Below are 22,916 nucleotides of genomic sequence, written 5' to 3' on the forward strand. Positions count from 1 at the left end.
CCTTGCGAGTTTCCTCCGATGACTCCAGTTTCCCCCCACTTCCAAAATACGTGGTTTGTAGATTAATTGGTTTCTGTAAATTTTCCCAGTGCGTAGGATAGAACTAGTATATGGGTGACTACTGGCCAGCACAGACTCAGTGGGCCGAAGGGCCTTTTTGCACGTATCTCAACTAAACTGAGTTACACCTTGTGTTCCTAGCCCCCGTGCTTGTATGTGGAAGGTACCTTGGGATACATAGATCGGAGAGTGATTGGGATTGATTGAAGAGTCAGTGCCGTTGGACCCAGGTCTGTCTCTGTCAAGGATCGTGTGGTGGGTGTCCGTGTACCAGTCTCCCCATGGTAAAAGATGTCACGCACAGGAGTCCACCCAGAAGGACATGAAGTCTGTGGCTCCAGGATCGGCCTCTTTAGCCTTCTCAAGACCCACAGAAAGTAATTGACATTGACTGGAGTAATTGGCATTGATTGAAGAGTAATTGGCATTGATTGTCATAATGGATGGAATACTTTATTGGCACGTGACTAGGCACAGTGAATCCTTTGCTTGCATACACAATGTATGCAAATAGCATACAACTGTATACAAATAACATGATTGCCATTGATTGTAGATGGATTGGCATTAACTAGAGTGATTGGAATTCAAGATTCAAGAAAGCTTATCGTCACGTGTCCCAGATAGGACAATGAAATTCTTGCTTTGCTTCAGCACAACAGAATATAGTAGGCATAAATAAATACAGAACCGATCACTGGAGTCTTTTTCTTGCGTATGGCGTGCACAGCCTAAAGTTGTAGGACCACTTGTTCTATTTGATTATGCACGCCAGGTTGATTGCATTTGTCGAAACAGGGCGGACCACGTGAAGGTTGCAATCTTGCAATCTGACTGGAGTGATTGGTATTGAATGAAGAGAGGGCCAGGGCATGGCAGCAGGGAGGCTGAGGGTTTTTTTCCCGATAGATGAGACTTGACTGTGACTAGAGATGACCACAAGAGGGAGAGGAAGTCTCTTGCACCTTTTTTCCTGTAATTTAATGCATGCTTTTCTTACGGGGGCCTTTGCAATGTACGGTAGAAAAATGTAAGCAGACGGACATGCAGTAGGTATGTTACAAAACCTACCTGAATCGTGGCTGAGCATCTGCCCCACCCCTTGTGTGTGATTTTGGAGCTGTTTGGAGGGGGCGGGTTTAAAACCCGATTTTTACTAGGCTGTTCCAATCGCAGATGTTCAGCCTAGTAAATCATTAACGGAGAATCGCTGCAAGACCCGGTCCCAAAAGCTATTATTAGTTTTATAGGCCTCGAATAGTAGATATAATAAATTTAAAAGCTCTCGTTCAGTTCGCAAGCTTTCGCAGCCCCAGGGTTTTATAAAGCAAACAATTAAAGGTATGTACCTTATTTTTACATTAAATGGGGCATGTATATAACCCTATAATTATAATTATCTATAACGAATAGCTCATTTTGGTCTTTTTATATCCCGCAGTATTTTTCTCAGCATTTGAGGGCACTAATCTAGCGCGCTGTCAACATTCTAAACCTGCGCGTTCACAGAAACCCACTAGAAAAAACCGATTTAAATGGGCATTTATTTACAGCAATTGAACACTAAATTCCTTCCATTTGGCCTATAAATTAATGTAAATTAGATATAAAAATCATGTTATATTGTGAATTATTTGTGAATATTCTTTGGACACTTAGGCTATTTAAAAATGTTAATCTTTCCTTAAGAAATGGGCTATTGACAATCCAAGATCACAGCTTTTTTGTAATGTCCATTGAAAATCAATAGGGAACAAGATGCTAATTTCCGAGTATGAAAATGGTCATAACTTTTTTAATACTTGAGATATGAAAGTGAATTAGGTGTCAAATTAAACTTATTGTTATGCTTTATCTGATGGGATAAATTGCAGACTTGATTTTTTAAATCTCAAAATTTTGTAACATTGCTACATGCAGTATTAGGTCCATAGGACTATATTCCACACTCTGTATCTCCCCCTTTGCTCTACCTATTGCATCTTGAGTTTGAACTAATTAACTCCATGTGTACCTAGATCTGATCCAGAACGTAGAACAATACAGCACAGCAACAGACCCATCGGCCCACAATGTCTGTGCTGAACATGATGCCAAGATCAACTATTATCAACCTTGCAATAATCCATATCCCTCTTTATCCTACACTGCACCTCTGTACATATGACTATAATAAACCTCAACCTGGATTCAAATGCGAACATTCATTCCGATCACGTTGTCACGATACTGAACTACCGTCTTTTTCCCGTGGTTGAGGATTCTAAAACTAGAGAGCGTAGGTTTATGGATGGGGGGGTGAGATTCAATAGGTTTATACCTCAAATAAATATATAACCTCAAAGGTTTCAAAGGTCTTTTATTGTCACGTGTACCATTTAAGGTACAGTGATATGAGAATTACCATACAGCCATATGAAAACAAAAGCAACAGGACACACAACAACATAAAAGTTAACATAAACATCCACCACATGGAAGGCAATAAAGTCCAATCTTCCTCTTTATTCTCCTGCGTTCAGGGCGATCGAAGCTCCCGCAGCCAGCGGTCGAAGCTTCTGCGTCAGGGCGATCGAAAATCCCGCGTCGGGACGGTCGAAGTTCCTGCGGCTTGGAGTTCCCCAAAATCGGTCTCTAACCAGAGACCGTAAGCTCCGCGATGTTAAAGTCCGCAGGCACCGAGTTGGTGCTCCGAGGTCAAGAGTGTTTTATTGTCATATGTCCCAGATAGAACAATGAACATCTTACTTGCTGCAGCACAACACATGCACACAAAGTCCGCAGTCTCCCCGTGATGTAGCTCCCGGTCGGTCTCCAGCAAAGGCCGGCAACTACTCGATGTTAAGCCTCAGCGCGGGCAGAGATACGGCACGGGAAAAAATCGCATCCCCTTCCAGGTAAGAGATTAAAAACAGTTTCCCCCAACTCCCCCACCCCACACATAAAATAAGCTAACGAACACTAAAAACGTACATTTAACTAACATACACATACTATTTAAACAAAGAAGGAAGGGACAGACTGTTGGCGAGGCAGCCACTGTTGGCAAGGGAACCTGATATAAAAAATATATAAAACCATGAGAGGCATAGATAAGGTAGACAATCAGAAACTTTTTGCCAGGGTCGAGACTAGAGGGCATAGCTTTGCGGTGAGAGGGGCAATATTTAAAGGAGATGAACGGGGTAAGTTTATTACACAGGGGGTGCCTGCAATGCACTGCCAGGGGTGGTAGTGGAGGCAGATATGATAGTGATGTTTAAGAGGCTTTTGGTTAGACACATGGATATGCAGGGAATGGAGGGATGTGGATCACATGCTGGCAGGTGACATTAGTTTGTGTTGGCATCATATTTGGCACAGTCACTACCTGTTCCTGTACTGTTTATGTGTTTTATATTGTCTGCATATTATGATTCCAGTTTATTAATGTAACACATCAGTGGCTATCACCTCCATTGGCATTCCTGTCATTGTCAGCGTTGTTACAAACACCTCTGGCCACTTAAGTTTGCTGATATGTGACAAGACAACGGTTATGATGAGAGAGAAAAGCATTGCAAACGTCTTGTGGGGGAAAGTCTGGACATAGTAGTCATCTTGGAAGTGACCCCCGGGATAGTAGATGAGAGGTGGGAGGTCAAACAGTGGCTCCCCACCGGCCATCCTCAGCAATGCCCCCGTCAGAACGCCAGTGACAAAACCGAACCTGTTCACGCAGGGAGCGTACAGCACGCACACCAGCTGGGGGAAAATGACAACGTACACAATGTCGGCGCTCAGCGCGTACAGGCCGTAGATGGTGCTGGTGAAGAGGGCAAGGACAGTGGCAAGGACCGTCACCACAAGGACCGTACTCTTCATCACGTACATCACTTCCCGGTCTGATGCCTGCAAATGAGAAAATGGCAATCACTTTCCATGAAAACACTGGTGAATACATTATAGAGTCGTACACCACGGGAACAGGCCCTTCAGCCCAACTCATAAGGCCATGTGATAGGAGCAGAATTAGGCCATTCGGCCCTTCAAGTCTACTCCGCCATTCATTCATGGCTGATCTATCTCTCCCTCCTAACCCCATTCTCCTGCCTTCTCCCCATAACCCCCGACACTCAATAATCTATCTATCTCTGTTTTAAAAATACCCATTGACGGCCTCCACAGCCTTTTGTGGCAAAGAATTCCACAGATTCACCACCCTCAGACTAAAGAAATTCCTTCAGACTAAAGAAACTCATCCACAATGCCCCATCCGCACTAGTCCCATTTGTGTGTATTTGGCCCATATCCCTCTAAACCTTTCTGCTTCATGTACCTGTCCAGATGTATTTTCAAGTAGATTCTCTGATAGTTCATCCATACATACACCCACCATACACCTGTGTGACAAAGGGTACACCGGTTCCTATTAAATCTTTCCCCTCTCACCTTAAACCAATGTCCCCTGGTTCATGATTCCCCTACTCTGGGAAAAGGAGTCTCTGTTCATTCACCCTATTTAATTCCATCATGATATTATACACCTCCGTATGCCGACCCCTCAGCTTCTTGCACTCAAAGGAATAAAGTCCTAGCCTGACCAACCTCAGGCCCTCAAGTCCTGGCATCATCCTCGTAAATCTTTACGGCACTCTTTGCAGTACAATGACATCCTTACTCTAGCAGGGTGACCATAACTGAACACGATACTCCATATGCAGCCTCAACAACATCTTGTACCACCATAATATAACGTCCCAACATCTATGCTCGACACCTGACTGATTAGACATGAAATTGCCACACCAATTTAAAGAAGATGTTCTTTTCACTGAATCTGAATGACATAGTGAATGAAGAGACTGGGCTATGTGAAACATATTCTTCCCCTCAGTTACCAGACCTCTGAATGGTCTTTCCATAAGCTAGGGTACTGTCTGATTCACCTCTACGGCATTGCGGAGATTGGACTTTGCCTCTGGAACTGATGCGCTACAATGCTGAGGTCTATTCTGCACTCTGTATCTTCCCCTTTGCTCTACCTATTTTGCCTGAGGCACAAGGAACTGCAGATAGAAACATAGAAATATAGAAAATAGGTGCAGGAGTAGGCCATTCGGCCCTTCGAGCCATTCAATATGATCATGGCTGATCATCCAACTCAGTATCCTGTACCTGCCTTCTCTCCATACCCCCTGATCCCTTTAGCCACAAGGGCCACATCTAACACCCTCTTAAATATAGCCAATGAACTGGCCTCAACTACCTTCTGGCAGAGAATTCCAGAGATTCACCACTCTCTGTGTAAAAAATGTTTTTCTCATCTCAGTCCTAAAAGATTTCCCCTTTATCCTTAAACTGTGACCCCTTGTTCTGGACTTCTCCAACATCGGGAACAATCTTCCTGCATCTAGCCTGTCCAACCCCTTAAGAATTTTGTACGTTTCTATAAGATCCCCAATCAATCTTCTAAATTCTAGCGAGTCGATAAAATGTGTCGGAAGGAACCGTAGATGCTGGTTTAGAAAAAAAGTAAAGTGCTGGAGTAATTGAACAGGTGAGGCAGCATCTCTGAAGATCATGGATAGATGATGTGTTGAGTTAAGTCTGAGGAGGTGTCCCATCCTGAAAGGTCCCCCTTCCATGTTCTCCAGAGATGCCGCTGAGTTACTCTGGCACTCTTGTGTCTTTCTTTCCCTTCGTGTCACCTTTGGTCGGAGAATCCTGCGGTAGATATTGTGGGTGAACATGGAACTGGACGAGAGGAGGGAGGAGTCAGTGGAAGACATGACGGCAGCAGCAATGGCACCGGTCCCAAACAGGGAGATGTAGGGAGGACACAGGTGGCGAAGGACGATGGGCAAGATCATGGCAGCCTCTCCCTTCTCGAAAGGTGACGTGGACCCATACGACGTTTGATTCCAGTCTGAAACAGAAAAACAGAGAGGTATCCATAACCAAAGATGGTGGGGGTCCTTGTTAATGGACGCCGTCCGTCTTCCTGAGAAAACGTCTAAAGTTCAGGCCGACAAGACTTCTTGCCTTCCCAGTTCCTGCAAACGGTCTTTGACTTGAAATGTTCAATGTTTCTCATTCCACAGAGGCTGCCTGACCTGCCGAGTATTTCCAGTACTCTCTGTTTTAGTTACAATCCATGTTTGATTGCAAACATAGAACTACTTTGACATCAGAGTTATTGGGCCATACAGCATGGAAACAGGCCTTTCAGCCCAATTTGACCACACCGCCTAACATGCCCATCTACACTGGTCCCACCTACCTTCATTTGGCTCATATCCCTCGAAGCCTGTCCTAACCATGGACCTATCTAAATGGTTTTTAAATGCTGTTATAGTATCTGCCTGAACTACCTTCTCCAGCAGCTTGTTCCATGTACCTACCACACTCTGTGTGAAAAAGTGATCTCTCAGGTTCCTATTAAATCTTTCCCCCCTCACCTAAACCTGTGTCCTCTGGTTCTCGATTCCCCTGCTCTATGTAAGTGATTCTGTGCGTCGAGCCAACCCATTCCACTTATAATTTTGTAAGATTATTATGTTAAAGATATGCAGCTAAAATATTCAAGACATTGCAAAATACAAAGTGCTGGAGTAACTCAGCCAGTCAGGCAACATCTCTGGAGAACATGGATAGGTGACTTTTCGGGTTGCGAATCTTCTTCAGAAACACCACCCATCCTTTTTCTCCAGAGATGCTGCCTGACCCACTGAGTTACTCCAGCATTTTTTAGTCTATCATTGGTATAAACCAGCATCTGCAGTTCATTCTTTCTACATTTCTTTCCATATCCAGAATGTGTGTGGCCCTGGGTAATCAGTACATGCGGAAAGGATGCTGAGTGAAGTGACCCATAGTTTTTTTTTTTTTTTTTTTTAATTTAATTTTTATTAGAAGTACGGTAAATTACAATACTACACAACACATATATCTTAATACATTTTTTGTACCGCTTCATTTTTTTTTGAGCTTTAAGAAAAAGGTAGAAGTAAGGAAAGTAAAGAAAGTGCGCGAGAGTCGTGAAGTGCAAGAGTGTTGGGAAAAGAAAGCCCCTTAGAAAAGAAGTTAGAGAAGGAAGTAAAGTGAGAAAATAGACCCTAGAAAAGAAAGAAAGAGAAAATAGAAACAATCGCTCTATTATAACATTAAACTCCGCAGAAAGGGGACTACCAACCAAGTCTGTTTTTGTTGTTTTACCTCCTGTTACCAGGTCCTGATACCATTTATTTATTTATTTATTTTTAAAAATTACTATTGCACCTCATACTTGTAATAGGTCCAGAAACCACGTCTTTTGTGACCCATAGTTGAGTTAGATAATCCACTTCATACATCACGTATACAGTGCATTCAGAAAGCATTCAGGCCCCTTCACTTTTCCACATTTTTGTTACGTTACAGCCTTATTTTAAAATGGATTAAATTAATTTTTTTATCATCAATCTACACACGATACCCCAGAATGAAGAAGTGAAAACACGTGTTTGGAAATTTTTGCAGTAATTAAAAAGAAATAACTGAAATATCACATTTGCATAAGTATTCAGACCCTTTGCTATGACATTCAAAATTGAGCTTAGGTTCATCCTGTTTCCATTGATTATCCTTGAGATGTTTCTACAATTTGATTGGAGTCCACCAGTGGTAAATTAAATTGATTGGAGATGATTTGGAAAGGCACACACACCTGTCTATATAAGGTCCCACAGTTAACAGTGCATGTCAGAGCAAAAACCAAGCCATGAAGACGAAGGAACTGTCCGTAAACCTCCGAGACAGGATTGTGTCGAGACACAGATCTGGGGAAGTGTATAAAAGAATTTCTGCATCATTACAGGTCCCAAAGAGCACAGCGGCCTCCGTCATTCTTAAATGGAAGAACTTTGGACTTCATAGAGCTGGCCACCCGGCCAAACTGAGCAATCGGGGGAGAAGGGCCTTGGTCAGGGAGGTGACCAAGAACCCGATGGTCACTCTGACAGAGCTCCAGAGTTCCTCTGTGGAGATGGGAGAACCTTCCAGAAGGACAACTATATCTGCAGCACTCCACCAATCAGGCCTTTATGGTAGAGTGGCCAGACGGAAGCCACTCCTCTGTAAAACTCACATGGCAGCCCGCTTGGAGTTTGCCAAAAGGCATGAGAAACAAGATTCTCTGGTCTGATGAAACCAAGATTGAACTCTTTGGCCTGAATGCAAAGCGTCACGTCTGGAGGAAACCAGGCACCGCTCATCACCTGGCCAATACCATACCTACGGTGAAGCATGGTGGTGGCAGCATCATGCTGTGGGGATGTTTTACAGTGGCAGGAACTGGGAGACTAGTCAGGATTGAGGGAAAGATGAACGGAGCAAAGTACAGAGAGATCCTTGATGAAAACCTGCTCCAGAGCGTTCTGGACCTCGGACTGGAGTGGAGGTTCACCTTCCAACAGGACAACGACTCTAAGCACACAGCCAAGACAACGAAGGAGTGGCTTCGTGACAAGTCTGTGAATGTCCTTGAGTGGCCCAGACAGAGGCCAGACTTGAACCCAATCAAATATCTCTGGAGGGACCTAAAAATAGCTGTGCATCGACGCTCCCCATCCAACCTGACAGAGCGTGAGAGGATCTGCAGAGAAGAATGGGAGAAATTACCCAAATACAGGTGTGCCAAGCTTGTAGCATCATACCCAAGAAGACTTGAGGCTGTAATCGCTGCCAAAGATGCCTCAACAAAGTACTGAGTAAAGGGTCTGAATACTTATGTAAATGTGATATTTCAGTTATTTCTTTTTAATTACTTTGCAAAAAATTCTAAGCACCTGTTTTTGTTTTTATATTATGGGGTATTGTGTGTAGATTGATGATTAAAAAAAAAAGAATTCAATCCGTTTTGGAATAAGGCTGTAACGTAACAAAATGTGGAAAAAGTGAAGGGGTCTGAATACTTTCTGAACGCACTATATTTAGTTCAGTTTAGAGGTCCAGAATGAAAACAGGCCCACCGAGTCCACTTGACCATTGATCACCCGTTCACACTAGTTCTATCTTATCTCACTTTCTCATCCACTCCCTGCACACTAGAGACAATTTACAGAGGGCCAATTAACCTACAAGCTCGCACGCCTTTGAGATGTGGGAGGAAACCGGACCACCCGGAGGAAACCCCGGCACCTGAGGTCAGGATCGAACCTGGGTCTCTGGCGCTGTGAGGCACCAGCTCTACCCGCTGCACCACTGTGCCACCTTGTGTATGTTTTTTTTTATTTTTTTTTTATTTTATTTTTATTAGAAGTACGGTAAATTACAATACTACACAACACATATATCTTAATACATTTTTTGTACCGCTTCATTTTTTTTTTGAGCTTTAAGAAAAAGAAGTAAGGAAAGTAAAGAAAGTGCGCAAGAGTCGTGAAGTGCAAGAGTGTTGGGAAAAGAAAGCCCCTTAGAAAAGAAGTTAGAGAAGGAAGTAAAGTGAGAAAATAGACCCTAGAAAGGAAAGAAAAAGAAAATAGGAACAATCGCTCTATTATAACATTAAACTCCGCAGAAAGGGGACTACCAACCAAGTCTGTTTTTGTTGTTTTACCTCCCGTTACCAGGTCCTGATACCATTTATTTATTTAAATTACTATTGCACCTCATACTTGTAATAGGCCCAGAAACATAGACCACGTCTTTTGGAATTGGTCTGCTTTACCTGCTAAGAGGAATCTCATCTCTTCCAGATGTAATGTTTCAAACATATTTGATATCCACATTTTTATTGTTGGTGTGGGCGCGTTTTTCCAGAATTTAAGTATAAGCTTTTTCCCCCATTATTAGCCCGTAATTAAATAAATTCTTCTGAAACACGTTTCCTTGTGTATGTTTTGATCATGAACCTAGGTTAGGTTTATATATTTAAGAAGGAACTGCAGATGCTGGGTAGATAAAAATGCTGGAGAAGGTGGATAAAAATGCTGGAGAAACTCAGCGGGTGCAGCAGCATCTATGGAGCGAAGGAAATAAGCAACGTTTCGGGCCGAAACCCTTCTTCAGACTGGTGAGGCTGGGTGTGGGGGAGATGAACATTGACCTCTAATTTCAGGTAGTCCTTACTTTCTCCTCCCCTTCTCAGCTCTCCCTCAGCCCACTGGCTCCACCTCTTCCTTTCTTCTTCCCGCCCCACCCTCACATCAGTCTGAAGAAGAGTTTTGGCCCGAAACGTTGCCTTATTTCCTTCGCTCCATAGATGCTGCCTCACCCGCTGAGGTTCTCCAGCATTTTTGTCTACCTTAGGTTTATGATAGTCATCGAGGTACAGTGATCCAAATGCTGTCCAAATACTGTCGATCAGATAATACTATGCATAAATGCAATCAAGCCAAGCTCAAGTACAATAGGTAGATGGACAAAGTCCAATGTCCACAATGGGGTAGAGGTGAACTGGACAGTACCCTAGCTTATGGAACGACTGTTCAGAAGCCTGATACCAGAGGGGAAGAAGCTGTTCCTGAGTCTGGTGGTGCGGGCTTTCAAGCTTGTACAAGTGCATGCGTTACTGTACCTGTAGAAGCGGCGACTGAACCAATCAGTACAGAGGGAATGCCCATGATACATCCACCAAACGCTCCCGCAATTGATAGTATCTGAGCACTTTTCACAGAGGATGAAGCCAGCACTCGTTGAAAATAAGCTTGCCACGGAATCCCGCCCAGCACCTGGAAAGGAAATTCCAATCTGTGTGTATATACGAAGTAGAGATGTAGAGAACTTCATGATCTTAGAAATAAATAAGGCAGTGTGAATAGTGACTTCTCTAACTTCTTAACGCTTGCTTTCCCTCTCTCTCCATCCCTCCCCTTCCTAGTTCTCCGACCAGTCTGACTGTCCTCCTGATTAAATTTTATCTCTGTTTGCTTCGTTGTCACCTTCTCCTGGCTAACAATGATCTATTCTACAGTTCCCTTGAGCCACATCTCCTTTGATGTCACATTTTCACACCTTACCCTTCATTATCTCTGTGTCTCCCTCTCCCCTGACTCTCAGTCTGAAGAAAGATCTCAACCCGAAACATTACCCATTCCTACTCTCCAGAGATGCTGCCTGTCCTGCTAAGTTACTCCAGCATTTTGTGTCCATCACTAACAACTTGTCCGAGACTAGCCCTATCTAATTTTATAGAGGTGTATAAAATCATGACAGGAATTGATCGGGTAGACGCACAGAGTCTCGCCCAGAGAAGGGGAATCAAGAACCATGAGGAGAGAAAGATTTGATAGGAACCTCCAGATTTGTTGGGAATTGCTCTGCCCAGGACAAGAAGGAACTAAGGGACTAGCCTCACCAGGGACTAACTTTACTGTACCAAACTTTTTTTTTAAATTGCTGTTTTTTTTTCCTTTTTCCTTCCTCCCACAATATTTAATATGTAAAGGAATATGTGATTCTGTTCCGTTCTGTTTGTAGTTTGTTTGTTTGTTTTTTGCACAAAGTCCGTGAGCATTGCCACTTTTCATTTCACTGCACATCTCGTATGTGTATGTGACGAATAAACTTGATTTGAGGGGTAGGTTTTTTTCACGCAAATGGTGGTGGGTGTATGGAACGAGCTGCCGGAGGAGGTAGGTGTGGCAGATACTATTTTAATATTTAGGAATCATCTAGAGAGGTACATGGATAGGACATGGATCGGATGTAAGACTCTACGACCGGCCATATTGAATCAATGGCTAAGAAAGCACACTAACTTCGACTTCCTTAGAAGGCTAACAATGAGTTGAGTTTGGAGTCAGTTTCTTGTCACGTATACTGAGGTACAGTGAAAAGCTTTTGTTACATGCATTCCAGCCGGCGGAGAGACTATATGTGATTACAATCGAGCCGTCCACAGTGTACAGATACAGAATAACGTGAAAAACCAGTTTGGCCATAGTTGTCCCCTGCACCACTCCACTGGTCACAGGCCACAATCACTTCTTTAGCTGCCAGGCCTGTTAATTTAATTTAGTTTAGAGATATAATGTGGGAGCAGGCCCTTAGCCCACTGAGTCCATGTCAACCAATGCACGCCCGTACACTAGTTCTATTCGACATGCGCTAGGGACATTTTACGGAAGGCAATCATCCTACAATCCTGTATGTCTTTGGAATGTGGGAGGAAACCGGATCACCCGGTGAAAACCCACATGGTCCCAGGAAGAACGTACAAACTACAGTTGTACAGAGCCCTAGTGTGACCACACCTGGAGTATTGTGTGCAGTTTTGGTCCCGTAATTTGAGGAAGGACATTCTTGCTATTGAGGGAGTGCAGCGTAGGTTTACAAGGTTAATTCCCGGGATGGCGGGACTGTCATATGCTGAGAGAATGGAGCGGCTGGGCTTGTACACTATGGAGTTTAGAAGGATGAGAGGGTATCTTATTGAAACATATAAGATTGTTAAGGGTTTGGACACGCTAGAGGCAGGAAACATGTTCCCGATGTTGGGGGAGCCCAGAACCAGGGACCACAGTATAAGAATAAGAGGTAAACCATTTAGAATGGAGACGAGGAAGCACTTTTTCTCACAGAGAGTTGTGAGTGTGGAATTCTCTGCCTCAGAGGGCAGTGGAGGTGGGTTCTCTGGATACTTTCAAGAGAGAGCTAGATAGGGCTCTTAAGGATAGTGGACTCAGGGGATATGGGGAGAAGGCAGGAACAGGGTACTGATTGGGGATGATCAGCCATGATCACATTGAATGGCGGTGCTGCCTCGAAGGGCCAAATGGCCTACTCCTGCACCTATTGTCTATTGTCTATTGTCACACACACAGCATCCGTAGTCAGGATTGAACCTGGGTCTCTGGCACTGTAAGGCAGCAACTCTACCGCTGCGCCACCGTGCCGCTGGCTATTATGTGTCCATGTATTTGCAACTCATCCATTTACACCAGGTCAAGCGGCGAACTTCCCCTTTAAGTTTCTTACCATCAGCAAAAGATCATCTATCCACTTTCCAATAAATATCTCATCGATTTTTCCCAGCCAGGGCTTTTGATGGACCTCCTCAATGGCTGTGATCTTGATGCTTGTAACAGCATGATTCAGCATTGTGAATGGCACACAAAGCCACTAGAAGAAAGAACACACCTTGTGATTATCCACTATGAACCTCGCTGTGAATACAATAAATTGGTTCCCGCTGCAGCTGGAGTTCTTGCTCAGATTCTGGGCAAGTTATTAGTCATGTCATTCGGCCCATCAAGTCTACTCCACCATTCAATCTATCTCTCGCAGCTCCATTCTCCTGCCTTCTCCCCGTAACCCTTGACACCCATGCTAATCAAGAATCTATCAATCTCCGCCTTAAAAATATCCATTGACTTGGCCTCCACAGCCTTCTGTGGCAATGAATTCCACAGATTCACCACCCTCTGACTAAAGAAATTCCTCCTCATCTCCTTCCTAAAGGAACATCCTTTAATTCTGAGGCTGTGTCCTCTGGTCCTAGACTCTCCCACTAGTGGAAACATCCTCTCCACATCCACTCTATCCAGGCCTTTCACTGTTTGGTTTCAATGAGGACACCCTCATCTTTCTAAACTGCGAATGCAGGCCCAGTGCCTTCAAATGCTCATCATGTGTTAACCTAATTCCTAGGATCATTCTTGTAAACCTCCTCTGGACCCTCTCCAGAGCCAGCACACCCTCAGATATGAGGCCAAAATATGCTCACAAGACTCAAAATGCAGTCTGACCAATGCCTTATAGAGGCTCGGCATGACATCCCTGTTTTTGTATACAAAACTGCATTACCTTCCTTGCTACTGATTCAAATTGCAAATTGACTCTTTGGGAACCAGCACACCCAAGTCTCTTTGCATGTCCGATTTCTGAATTATCTCCCCATTTAGTAATTGGTCTATGCCTTTATTTCGCCTACCCAAATGCATGACTCCACACTTTGTTACACTATATTCCATATGTCCACTCTCCAAACCGGTCCAAGTCCTTCTGCAAAGCCCTGTTTTCTCCACACTCCCTGCCCCTCCACCTATTTTCGTACCATCCGCAAACTTGGCCACAATACCTTCAATCCTCTCATCTGTCATTACCAACAAAATACCAGATCAAAACATAGAAACATAGAAAATAGGTGCAGGAGGAGGCCATTCGGCCCTTCGAGCCAGCACCGCCATTCATTGTGATCATGACTGATCGTCCCCAATCAATAACCCATGCCTGCCTTCTCCCCTTATCCCTTGATTCCACTAGCCCCTAGAGCTCTATCTAACTCTCTCTTAAAACCATCCAGTGATTTGGCCTCCACTGCCCTCTGTGGCAGGGAATTCCACAAATTCATAACTCTCTGGGTGAAACAAAAATTCTCACCTCAGTCTTCCCTTTATTCTAAGACTGTGGCCCCTGGTTCTGGACTCGACCAACATTGGGAAAATTTTTCCTGCATCTAGCTTGTCCAGTCCTTTTATAATTGAATATGTATCTATAAGATATCCCCTCATCCTTCTAAACTCCAGTGAATACAAGCCTAGTCTTTTCAATCTTTGCTCATATGACAGTCCCGCCATCCCAGAGATCAATCTCGTGAACCTACGCTGCGCTGCCTCAATCACAAGGATGTCCTTCCTCCAATTAGGGTATTTAGAGATGCTGTAATGATATAATCGAGGCTGTAACTCACCAAACCAAAGAAGATGCATCCTAACTGGACAATGTCGGTGTATGCAACGGAATACAGGCCCCCAAGCAGTGTGTAGAGCATTGCCACACTGGCCGAGATCGCCATGGATAGATTCCTATCGAGATCAAGCATCACACTGGACGTTGTACCTGCGTAGCAAAGAGATGTTCAGATTTAGCCTTTCACCAATATTTGGTGTCATCGAGGCCTCTGACTATGCTACATAGATAAAATGATTTGAGGTGTGGAGTACTGGTGTCAGAGGATGGAACAAACATACGTTCATACCTAAGGCAGCCAGGATAGCGGCTGACCAGAATATTTCCCCGATTACAGCTGGGATGAAGATCAGGCTGGCGATGCGGTTGCCGTACTGTTGTTGAAAGGGATCCAACATGGTCACGTACTTGTGTTGCCGCATCTTCTTGGCAAAAAACAATCCCCCTGAGGAGCACAGAAGGAAGATCTTGGTTACGGCCCGCACCAACGTTACGGCCCGCAACAACGTTACGGCCCGCACCAACGTTACTGCCCGCACCAACGTTACGGCCCGCACCAACGTTACGGCCCGCACCAACGTTACTGCCCGCAACAACGTTACTGCCCGCACCAACGTTACGGCCCGCACCAACGTTACTGCCCGCCCGCGTTACTGCCCGCACCAACGTTACGGCCCGCACCAACGTTACTGCCCGCACCAACGTTACGGCCCGCACCAACGTTACGGCCCGCACCAACGTTACTGCCCGCACCAACGTTACTGCCCGCACCAACGTTACTGCCCGCACCAACGTTACTGCCCGCACCAACGTTACTGCCCCCACCCACGTTACGGCCCGCACCAACGTTACTGCCCGCACCAACGTTACGGCCCGCACCAACGTTACGGCCCGCACCAACGTTACTGCCCGCACCAACGTTACGGCCCGCACCAACGTTACTGCCCGCACCAACGTTACTGTCCGCACCAACGTTACGGCCCGCACCAACGTTACGGCCCGCACCAACGTTACGGCCCGCACCAACGTTACGGCCCGCACCAACGTTACTGCCCGCACCAACGTTACGGCCCGCACCAACGTTACTGCCCGCACCAACGTTACTGCCCGCACCAACGTTACTGCCCGCCCCAACCTTACAGCCCGCACCAACGTTACTGCCCGCACCAACGTTACGGCCCGCACCAACGTTACTGCCCGCACCAACGTTACGGCCCGCACCAACGTTACGGCCCGCACCAACGTTACGGCCCGCACCAACGTTACTGCCCGCACCAACGTTACTGCCCGCACCAACGTTACTGCCCGCACCAACGTTACTGCCCGCACCAACGTTACTACTGCCCGCACCAACGTTACGGCCCGCACCAACGTTACTGCCCGCACCAACGTTACTGCCCGCACCAACGCACTACTGCCCGCACCAACGTTACGGCCCGCACCAACGTTACGGCCCGCACCAACGTTACTGCCCGCACCAACGTTACTGCCCGCACCAACGTTACTGCTCGCACCAACGAGACTGCCCGCACCAACGTTACTGCCCGCACCAACGTTACTGCCCGCACCAACGTTACTGCCCGCACCAACGTTACTGCCCGCACCAACATTACTGCAATCACCAACATTACTGCCCGCACCAACATTACGGCCCGCACCAACATTACTGCCCGCAACAACGTTACTGCCCGCACCAACGTTACGGCCCGCACCAACGTTATGCCCCCACAACGTTACTGCCCGCACCAACGTTACTGCCCGCACCAACGTTACGGCCCGCACCAACGTTACGGCCCGCACCAACGTTACTGCCCCCACCAACGTTACGGCCCGCACCAACGTTACGGCCCGCACCAACGTTACGGCCCGCACCAACGTTACTGCCCGCACCAACGTTACTGCCCGCACCAACGTTACGGCCCGCACCAACGTTACGGCCCGCACCAACGTTACGGCCCTCACCGTTACTGCCCGCACCAACGTTACGGCCCGCACCAACGTTACTGCCCGCACCAACGTTACGGCCCGCACCAACGTTACGACCCGCACCAACGTTACTGCCCTCACCACCGTTACTGCCCGCACCAACGTTACGGCCCGCACCAACGTTACGGCCCGCACCAACGTTACTGCCCGCACCAACGTTACTGCCCACACCAACGTTACTGCCCACCACCAACGTTACTGCCCGCACCAACGTTACGGCCCGCACCAACGTTACGGCCCGCACCAACGTTACTGCCCGCACCAACGTTACTGCCCGCACCAACGTTACTGCCCGCACCAACGTTACTGCCCGCACCAACGTTACTGCCCGCACCAACGTTACGGCCCGCACCAACGTTACGGCCCCCACCAACGTTACGGCCCGCACCAACGTTACGGCCCACACCCACGTTACCGCCCTCACCAACGTTACGGCCCACACCAACGTTACTGCCCGCACCAACGTTACGGCCCGCACCAACATTACGGCCCGCACCAACGTTACGGCCCACACCAACGTTACTGCCCGCAACAACGTTACTGCCCGCAACAACGTTACTGCCCGCACCAACGTTACTGCCCGCACCAACGTTACGGCCCGCACCAACGTTACTGCCCACACCAACGTTACGGCCCGCACACTGGCGCAGCGGTAGAGCTGCTGCCTCACGGCGTTAGAAACCATGGTTCCATCCTGACCTCGGCAGCTGTCTGTGTGGAGTTTGCACGTTCTAGTGACTGCATGAGTTTCCTCCGGGTGCTCCGGTTTCCACACTCCAAAGATGTGTGACTTTGAAGGTTGATTGACTTCTGTAAATTGCCTCTCGTGTGCAGGGAAAGTGGGATAACATAGAACGGGCGTGGACTCAGTGGGCCGAAGGGCCTGTTTCCATACTGTATCGGCGAACTAATAAACTGTCAATGGGAAACCCAGATGACAGGACTGCTTTACCAAGACGCAGCTTGAGGGAAGGATTTTACTGACTGTTCACAGCCACTCACACAGCCTGTTCAGGTGCAGTATGTGAAGAATGGCCAGCTAGAGGAGTTAACAGCACAGTAAACTAAACACCCTGATTTGAACTCGGAGATTTACGGTAATGGCCAATCATAGGCACTCGGGGCTCTCGTGGACATTTTTCACCATGTTGAAAAATCTTCACGAGTCTTCCCGAGCTTACCGTGTTTCTCGAGTACCCGCCGTTAGCGTTACGAGCCGCTAAGAGACGTCCCGAGCTCCGATGTACCCGCTACGTTCAATCTCCGTGCTTACCAGGAGTTTGATTTTTTCCACAAAATGCTGGAGTAACTCAGCGGGACAGGCAGCATGTCTGGAGAGAAGGAAAGGGGAACATTTCGGATCGAGACCCTTCAGATTGACTAATCTAAAGTAAAAGATTCCGCAGGTATATTAAGAATAGAATGGGGGCTGGGGAAAGGATAAAAGCCCTGTCCCACTGTACGAGGTAATTCAAGAGTTCTCCCGAGTTTTCCCCTGATACGAACTCGGAGTATTACGGAAATAGCCGTCCGTAGGTACTCGGGGCTCTCGGGGACATTTTTCACAGTGCTGAAAAAACTTCACGAGTTACCGCGTTTCCCGAGTACATGCCGTTAGCATTACAAACCGCTACGAGACATCCACGAGCTCCGACAAAGCCGCTACGTACATTCTACGTGCTTACCACGAGTTTTTTTTTTTTAATACTCGGAAGAGCTCTTGAATTAGCTCGTACAGTGGGACAGGCCCTTAAGTCCTTGTAAAGATCAGCACGCTGCCTGTCCTGAACTCTCCTATTTTACAGTGTAATTCAAAGTCGTTGCTTGCTCCAGGTTATTGTTAGATGTCTGGAGAAGGGTCTACCCAAAATGTCACATATCCACGTTCCCTGGAGATGCTGCCTGACCCGCTGAGTTACTCCAGCAGTTTGTATCTACCTTTGGTATAAACCAGCATCTACAGTTCCTTGTTTCCACCTATCACTCACCAGGCTTTGTCCCACCCCGCACCTCTCTTTTCCACCTTTCTCCCCACTACCCCATCAGTCTGAAGAAGGGTCCCAATCCGAAACATCATCTACTCATTCCCTTCACAGACGCTGCCTGATCCACTGAGTTCCTCCAGCATTTTGTGTTTTGCTCTTGATTCTAGCACCTGCAGTTCCTTGTGTCTAAATAATAATTAAACATGTGTCTTAAAAAATATTAGCATCCCTGATTAATTAATGGTACTTCTGTTGAATGTGGATAAAGTACTTATGACCTCTGGAATGTTTAAGAAGGAACTGCAGATGCTGGAAAGATCGAAGGTAGATAAAAATGCTGGAGAAACTCAGCGGGTGAGGCAGCATCTATGGAGCGAAGGAAATAGGTGACGTTTCGGGTCGAGACCCCCCCACCCCCACATCAATCTGAAGAAGGGTCTCGACCCGAAACCCGCTAAATTTCTCCAGAATTTTTATTTACTTGTGACCTCTGGAAGATCGTGTAGTTAAAAGTAGGCACCAGTCTGGAGAATAGACAATAGACAATAGGTGCAGGAGCAGGCCATTCGGCCCTTCGAGCCAGCACCGCCATTCAATATGATCATGGCTGATCAACCCCAATGAGTACCCCATTCCTGCCTTCTCCCCATATCCCCTGACTCCGCTATCTTTTAGAGCTCTATCTTGAGTGCTCTCTCTTTCATCCATAGAACCTGCCTCCACTGCCCTCTGAGGCAGAGAATTCCACACTCATCACTCTCTGTGAGAAAAAGTGTTTCCTTGTCTCCGTTCTAAATGGCTTACTCCTTATTCTTATAAATCCCCAGGGCCAGATAGGCTGCATCCCAGAGTACTTAAGGAAGTAGCTCCAGAAATAGTGGATGCATTAGTAATAATCTTTCAAAACTCTTTAGATTCTGGAGTAGTTCCTGAAGATTGGCGGGAGCAAACGTAACCCCACTTTTTAAGAAGGGAGGGAGAGAGAAAATGGGGAATTACAGACCAGTTAGTCTAACATCGGTAGTGGGGAAACTGCTAGAGTCAGTTATTAAAGATGGGATAGCAGCACATTTGGAAAGTGGTGAAATCATTGGACAAAGTCAGCATGGATTTACAAAAGGTAAATCATGTCTGACGAATCTTATAGAATTTTTCGAGGATGTAACTAGTAGCGTGGATAGGGGAGAACCAGTGGATGTGGTGTATCTGGACTTCCAGAAGGCTTTCGACAAGGTCCCACATAAGAAATTAGTATACAAACTTAAAGCACAAGGCATTGGGGGTTCAGTATTGATGTGGATAGAGAACTGGCTGGCAAACAGGAAGCAAAGAGTAGGAGTAAACGGGTCCTTTTCACAATGGCAGGCAGTGACTAGTGGGGTACCCCAAGGCTCAGTACTGGGACCCCAGCTATTTACAATATATATTAATGATCTGGATGAGGGAATTGAAGGCAATATCTCCAAGTTTGCGGATGACACTAAGCTGGGGGGCAGTGTTAGCTGTGAGGAGGATGCTAGGAGACTGCAGAGGATGCTAGGAGACTGGATAGGCTGGGTGAGTGGGCAAATGTTTGGCAGATGCAGTATAATGTGGATAAATGTGAGGTTATCCATTTTGGTGGCAAAAACAGGAAAGCAGACTATTATCTAAATGGTGGCCGATTGGGAAAGGGGGAGATGCAGCGAGACCTGGGTGTCATGGTACACCAGTCATTGAAGGTAGGCATGCAGGTGCAGCAGGCAGTAAAGAAAGCGAATGGTATGTTAGCTTTCATTGCAAAAGGATTTGAGTATAGGAGCAGAGAGGGTCTACTGCAGTTGTACAGGGTCTTGGTGAGACCACACCTGGAGTATTGCGTACAGTTTTGGTCTCCAAATCTGAGGAAGGACATTATTGCCATAGAGGGAGTGCAGAGAAGGTTCACCAGACTGATTCCTGGGATGTCAGGACTGTCTTATGAAGAAAGACTGGATAGACTTTGGTTTATACTCTCTAGAATTTAGGAGATTGAGAGGGGATCTTATAGAAACTTACAAAATTCTTAAGGGGTTGGACAGGCTAGATGCAGGAAGATTGTTCCCGATGTTGGGGAAGTCCAGGACAAGGGGCACAGCTTAAGGATAAAGGGGAAATCCTTTAAAACCGAGAGGAGAAGAACTTTTTTTCACGCAGAGAGTGGTGAATCTCTGGAACTCTCTGCCACAGAGGGTAGTTGAGGCCAGTTCATTGGCTATATTTAAGAGGGAGTTAGATGTGGCCCTTGTGGCTAAGGGGATCAGGTGGTATGGAGAGAAGGCAGGTACGGGATACTGAGTTGGATGATCAGCCATGATCATATTCAATGGCGGTGCAGGCTCGAAGGGCCGAATGGCCTACTCCTGCACCTAATTTCTATGTTTCTATGTTTCTATGTTTATTCTTAAACCGTGGCCCCTGGTTCTGGACTCCCCCAACATCGGGAACATGTTTCCTGCCTCGAGCGTGTCCAAACCCTTACCAATGTTTCAATCAGATTGCCTCTCATCCTTCTAAACTCCAGAGTATACAAACCCAGCTGCTCCATTCTCTCAGCATATGACAGTCCTGCCATCCCGGGAATTAACCTTGTAATCCTACACTGCACTCCCTCAATAGCAAGAATGTCCTTCCTCAAATTAGGGGACCAAAACTGTACACAATACTCCAGATGTGGTCTCACTAGGGCTCTGTACAACTGCAGAATGACCTGTTTGCTCCTATACTCAACTCCTCTTGTTATAAAGGCCAACATGTCATTCACTTTCTTCACTGCCTGCTGTACCTGCATGCTTACTTTCATAGACTGATGTACAAGGACCCCCAGATCCCGTTGTACTTCCCCTTTTCCCAACTTGACGCCATTTAGATAGTAATCTGCCTTCCTGTTTTTGCTACCAAAGTGGATAACCTCACATTTATCCGCATTAAACTTCATCTGCCATGCATCTGCCCACCCCCCCAACCTGTCCAAGTCCTCCTGCATCCTCATAGCATCCTCCTCACAGTTCACACTGCCACCCAGCTTTGTGTCATCTGCAAATTTGCTAATGTTACTTTTAATCCCTTCATCCAAATCATTGATGTATATTGTAAATAGCTGCGGTCCCAGCACCGAGCCTTGCAGTACCCCACTAGTCACTGCCTGCCATTCTGAAAGGGACCCGTTAATCCCTACTCTTTGTTTCCTGTCTGCCAACCAATTTTCTATCCATGTCAGTGCTCTACCCCCAATACCATGTGCCCTAATTTTGCCCACTAATCTCCCGACCTGTAATATCACGTATTCATGTTGTCCAGAGATGCTGACTGACCCGTTGCGTTACTCCAACACTTGGTGCCTATCCTTTGTTGCCAACCACACCTCTGGTTCATTGTTTCTACTGCTGGATGCTACTGGCTGCGGAGGGACCCCATGATGTATGTCGACTCACCGATGAAGAGGCAGAGGAGGGTGGTCCAAGGGGCGACGGTCCACACCAGGCCGGCGTCCGGCCGGTAGACCATCTCAGCCGTGCCGTTGATGTAGGCTCCACCAACCCAAGTAGCTGCAGGGGGAAGCACAGCCAATAGTGTTGGACCACAGCCAGAGGACATTTTATCAAACACTCGACCATCTGAGTTTTGCAGCAGAGAGGCCACAAAGTGCTGGGGGAACTCAGCGGGTCAGGCAGCATCTCTGGAGAAAAACGAAGGGTGACGTTTCGGGACGGCACCCTTCTCAGACAGCTCGCATGACGAAGTTGACACAATAACGTGAACTCCGCCCCTGTTTGTGTGGTGTTACCAACCCTAATGTGCTTGAAATGTTTCCAATGACTTCAGTAACGCTGGGAGCAAAGGAGACTACAGAGAGTGGTGGACACTGCCCGGTCCATCACAGGTACTGACCTCCCCACCATCGAAGGTCCATCACAGGTACTGACCTCCCCACCATCGAAGGGATCTACAGGAGGCGCTGCCTCAAAAAGGCAGCCAGCATCATCAAAGACCCACACCACCCTGGCCATGCTCTCATCTCACTGCTACCAACGGGAAGAAGGTACAGGAGCCTGAAAACCATGACCTCCAGGTTCAAGAACAGCTTCTTCCCAGCAACCATCAGGCTCTTGAACACTGCACAACACTGACCTCAGCAACTATGATCTTCTGTGGACTGTGTCTTTGGTTGCACTACGGACTGCAGTTTTGTACTATTATGGTTACCGGATATTA

The 22,916-nt window shown here is 46.7% G+C and overlaps 1 protein-coding gene across 1 annotated transcript; it reads right to left on the reverse strand.

Moving 5' to 3' along the window:
- Positions 1–1,636: 1,636 nt before the first annotated feature.
- Positions 1,637–22,458, reverse strand: LOC129698376 (high-affinity choline transporter 1-like). The gene is made up of 7 exons (XM_055637492.1): positions 22,136–22,458; positions 15,002–15,157; positions 14,714–14,862; positions 13,000–13,143; positions 10,598–10,751; positions 5,751–5,968; positions 1,637–3,951 (listed from the first exon to the last, which is right to left on the reverse strand). The coding sequence occupies exons 1-7, from the start codon at positions 22,296–22,298 to the stop codon at positions 3,487–3,489; spliced, it is 1,449 nt and encodes a 482-aa protein (XP_055493467.1). The 5' UTR covers positions 22,299–22,458; the 3' UTR covers positions 1,637–3,486.
- Positions 22,459–22,916: the final 458 nt, after the last annotated feature.

The sequence above is a fragment of the Leucoraja erinacea genome, chromosome 6 (assembly GCF_028641065.1).
Source record: "Leucoraja erinacea ecotype New England chromosome 6, Leri_hhj_1, whole genome shotgun sequence".
In the NCBI taxonomy this organism is placed as follows: Eukaryota; Metazoa; Chordata; class Chondrichthyes; order Rajiformes; family Rajidae; genus Leucoraja; species Leucoraja erinaceus.

Bases quoted from the DNA above. Each gene is read 5' to 3' on its own strand.
- LOC129698376 (XM_055637492.1), bottom strand. From the start codon at position 22,298: ATGTCCTCTGGCTGTGGTCCAACACTATTGGCTGTGCTTCCCCCTGCA. The intron at 13,144-14,713 runs GTGAGTTACAGC...TCTTTCTTCTAG, and splicing joins GATGCATCTTCTTTGGTTTG to TGGCTTTGTGTGCCATTCAC. The intron at 3,952-5,750 runs GTGACACGAAGG...TCTCATTTGCAG, and splicing joins GCAGGATTCTCCGACCAAAG to GCATCAGACCGGGAAGTGAT.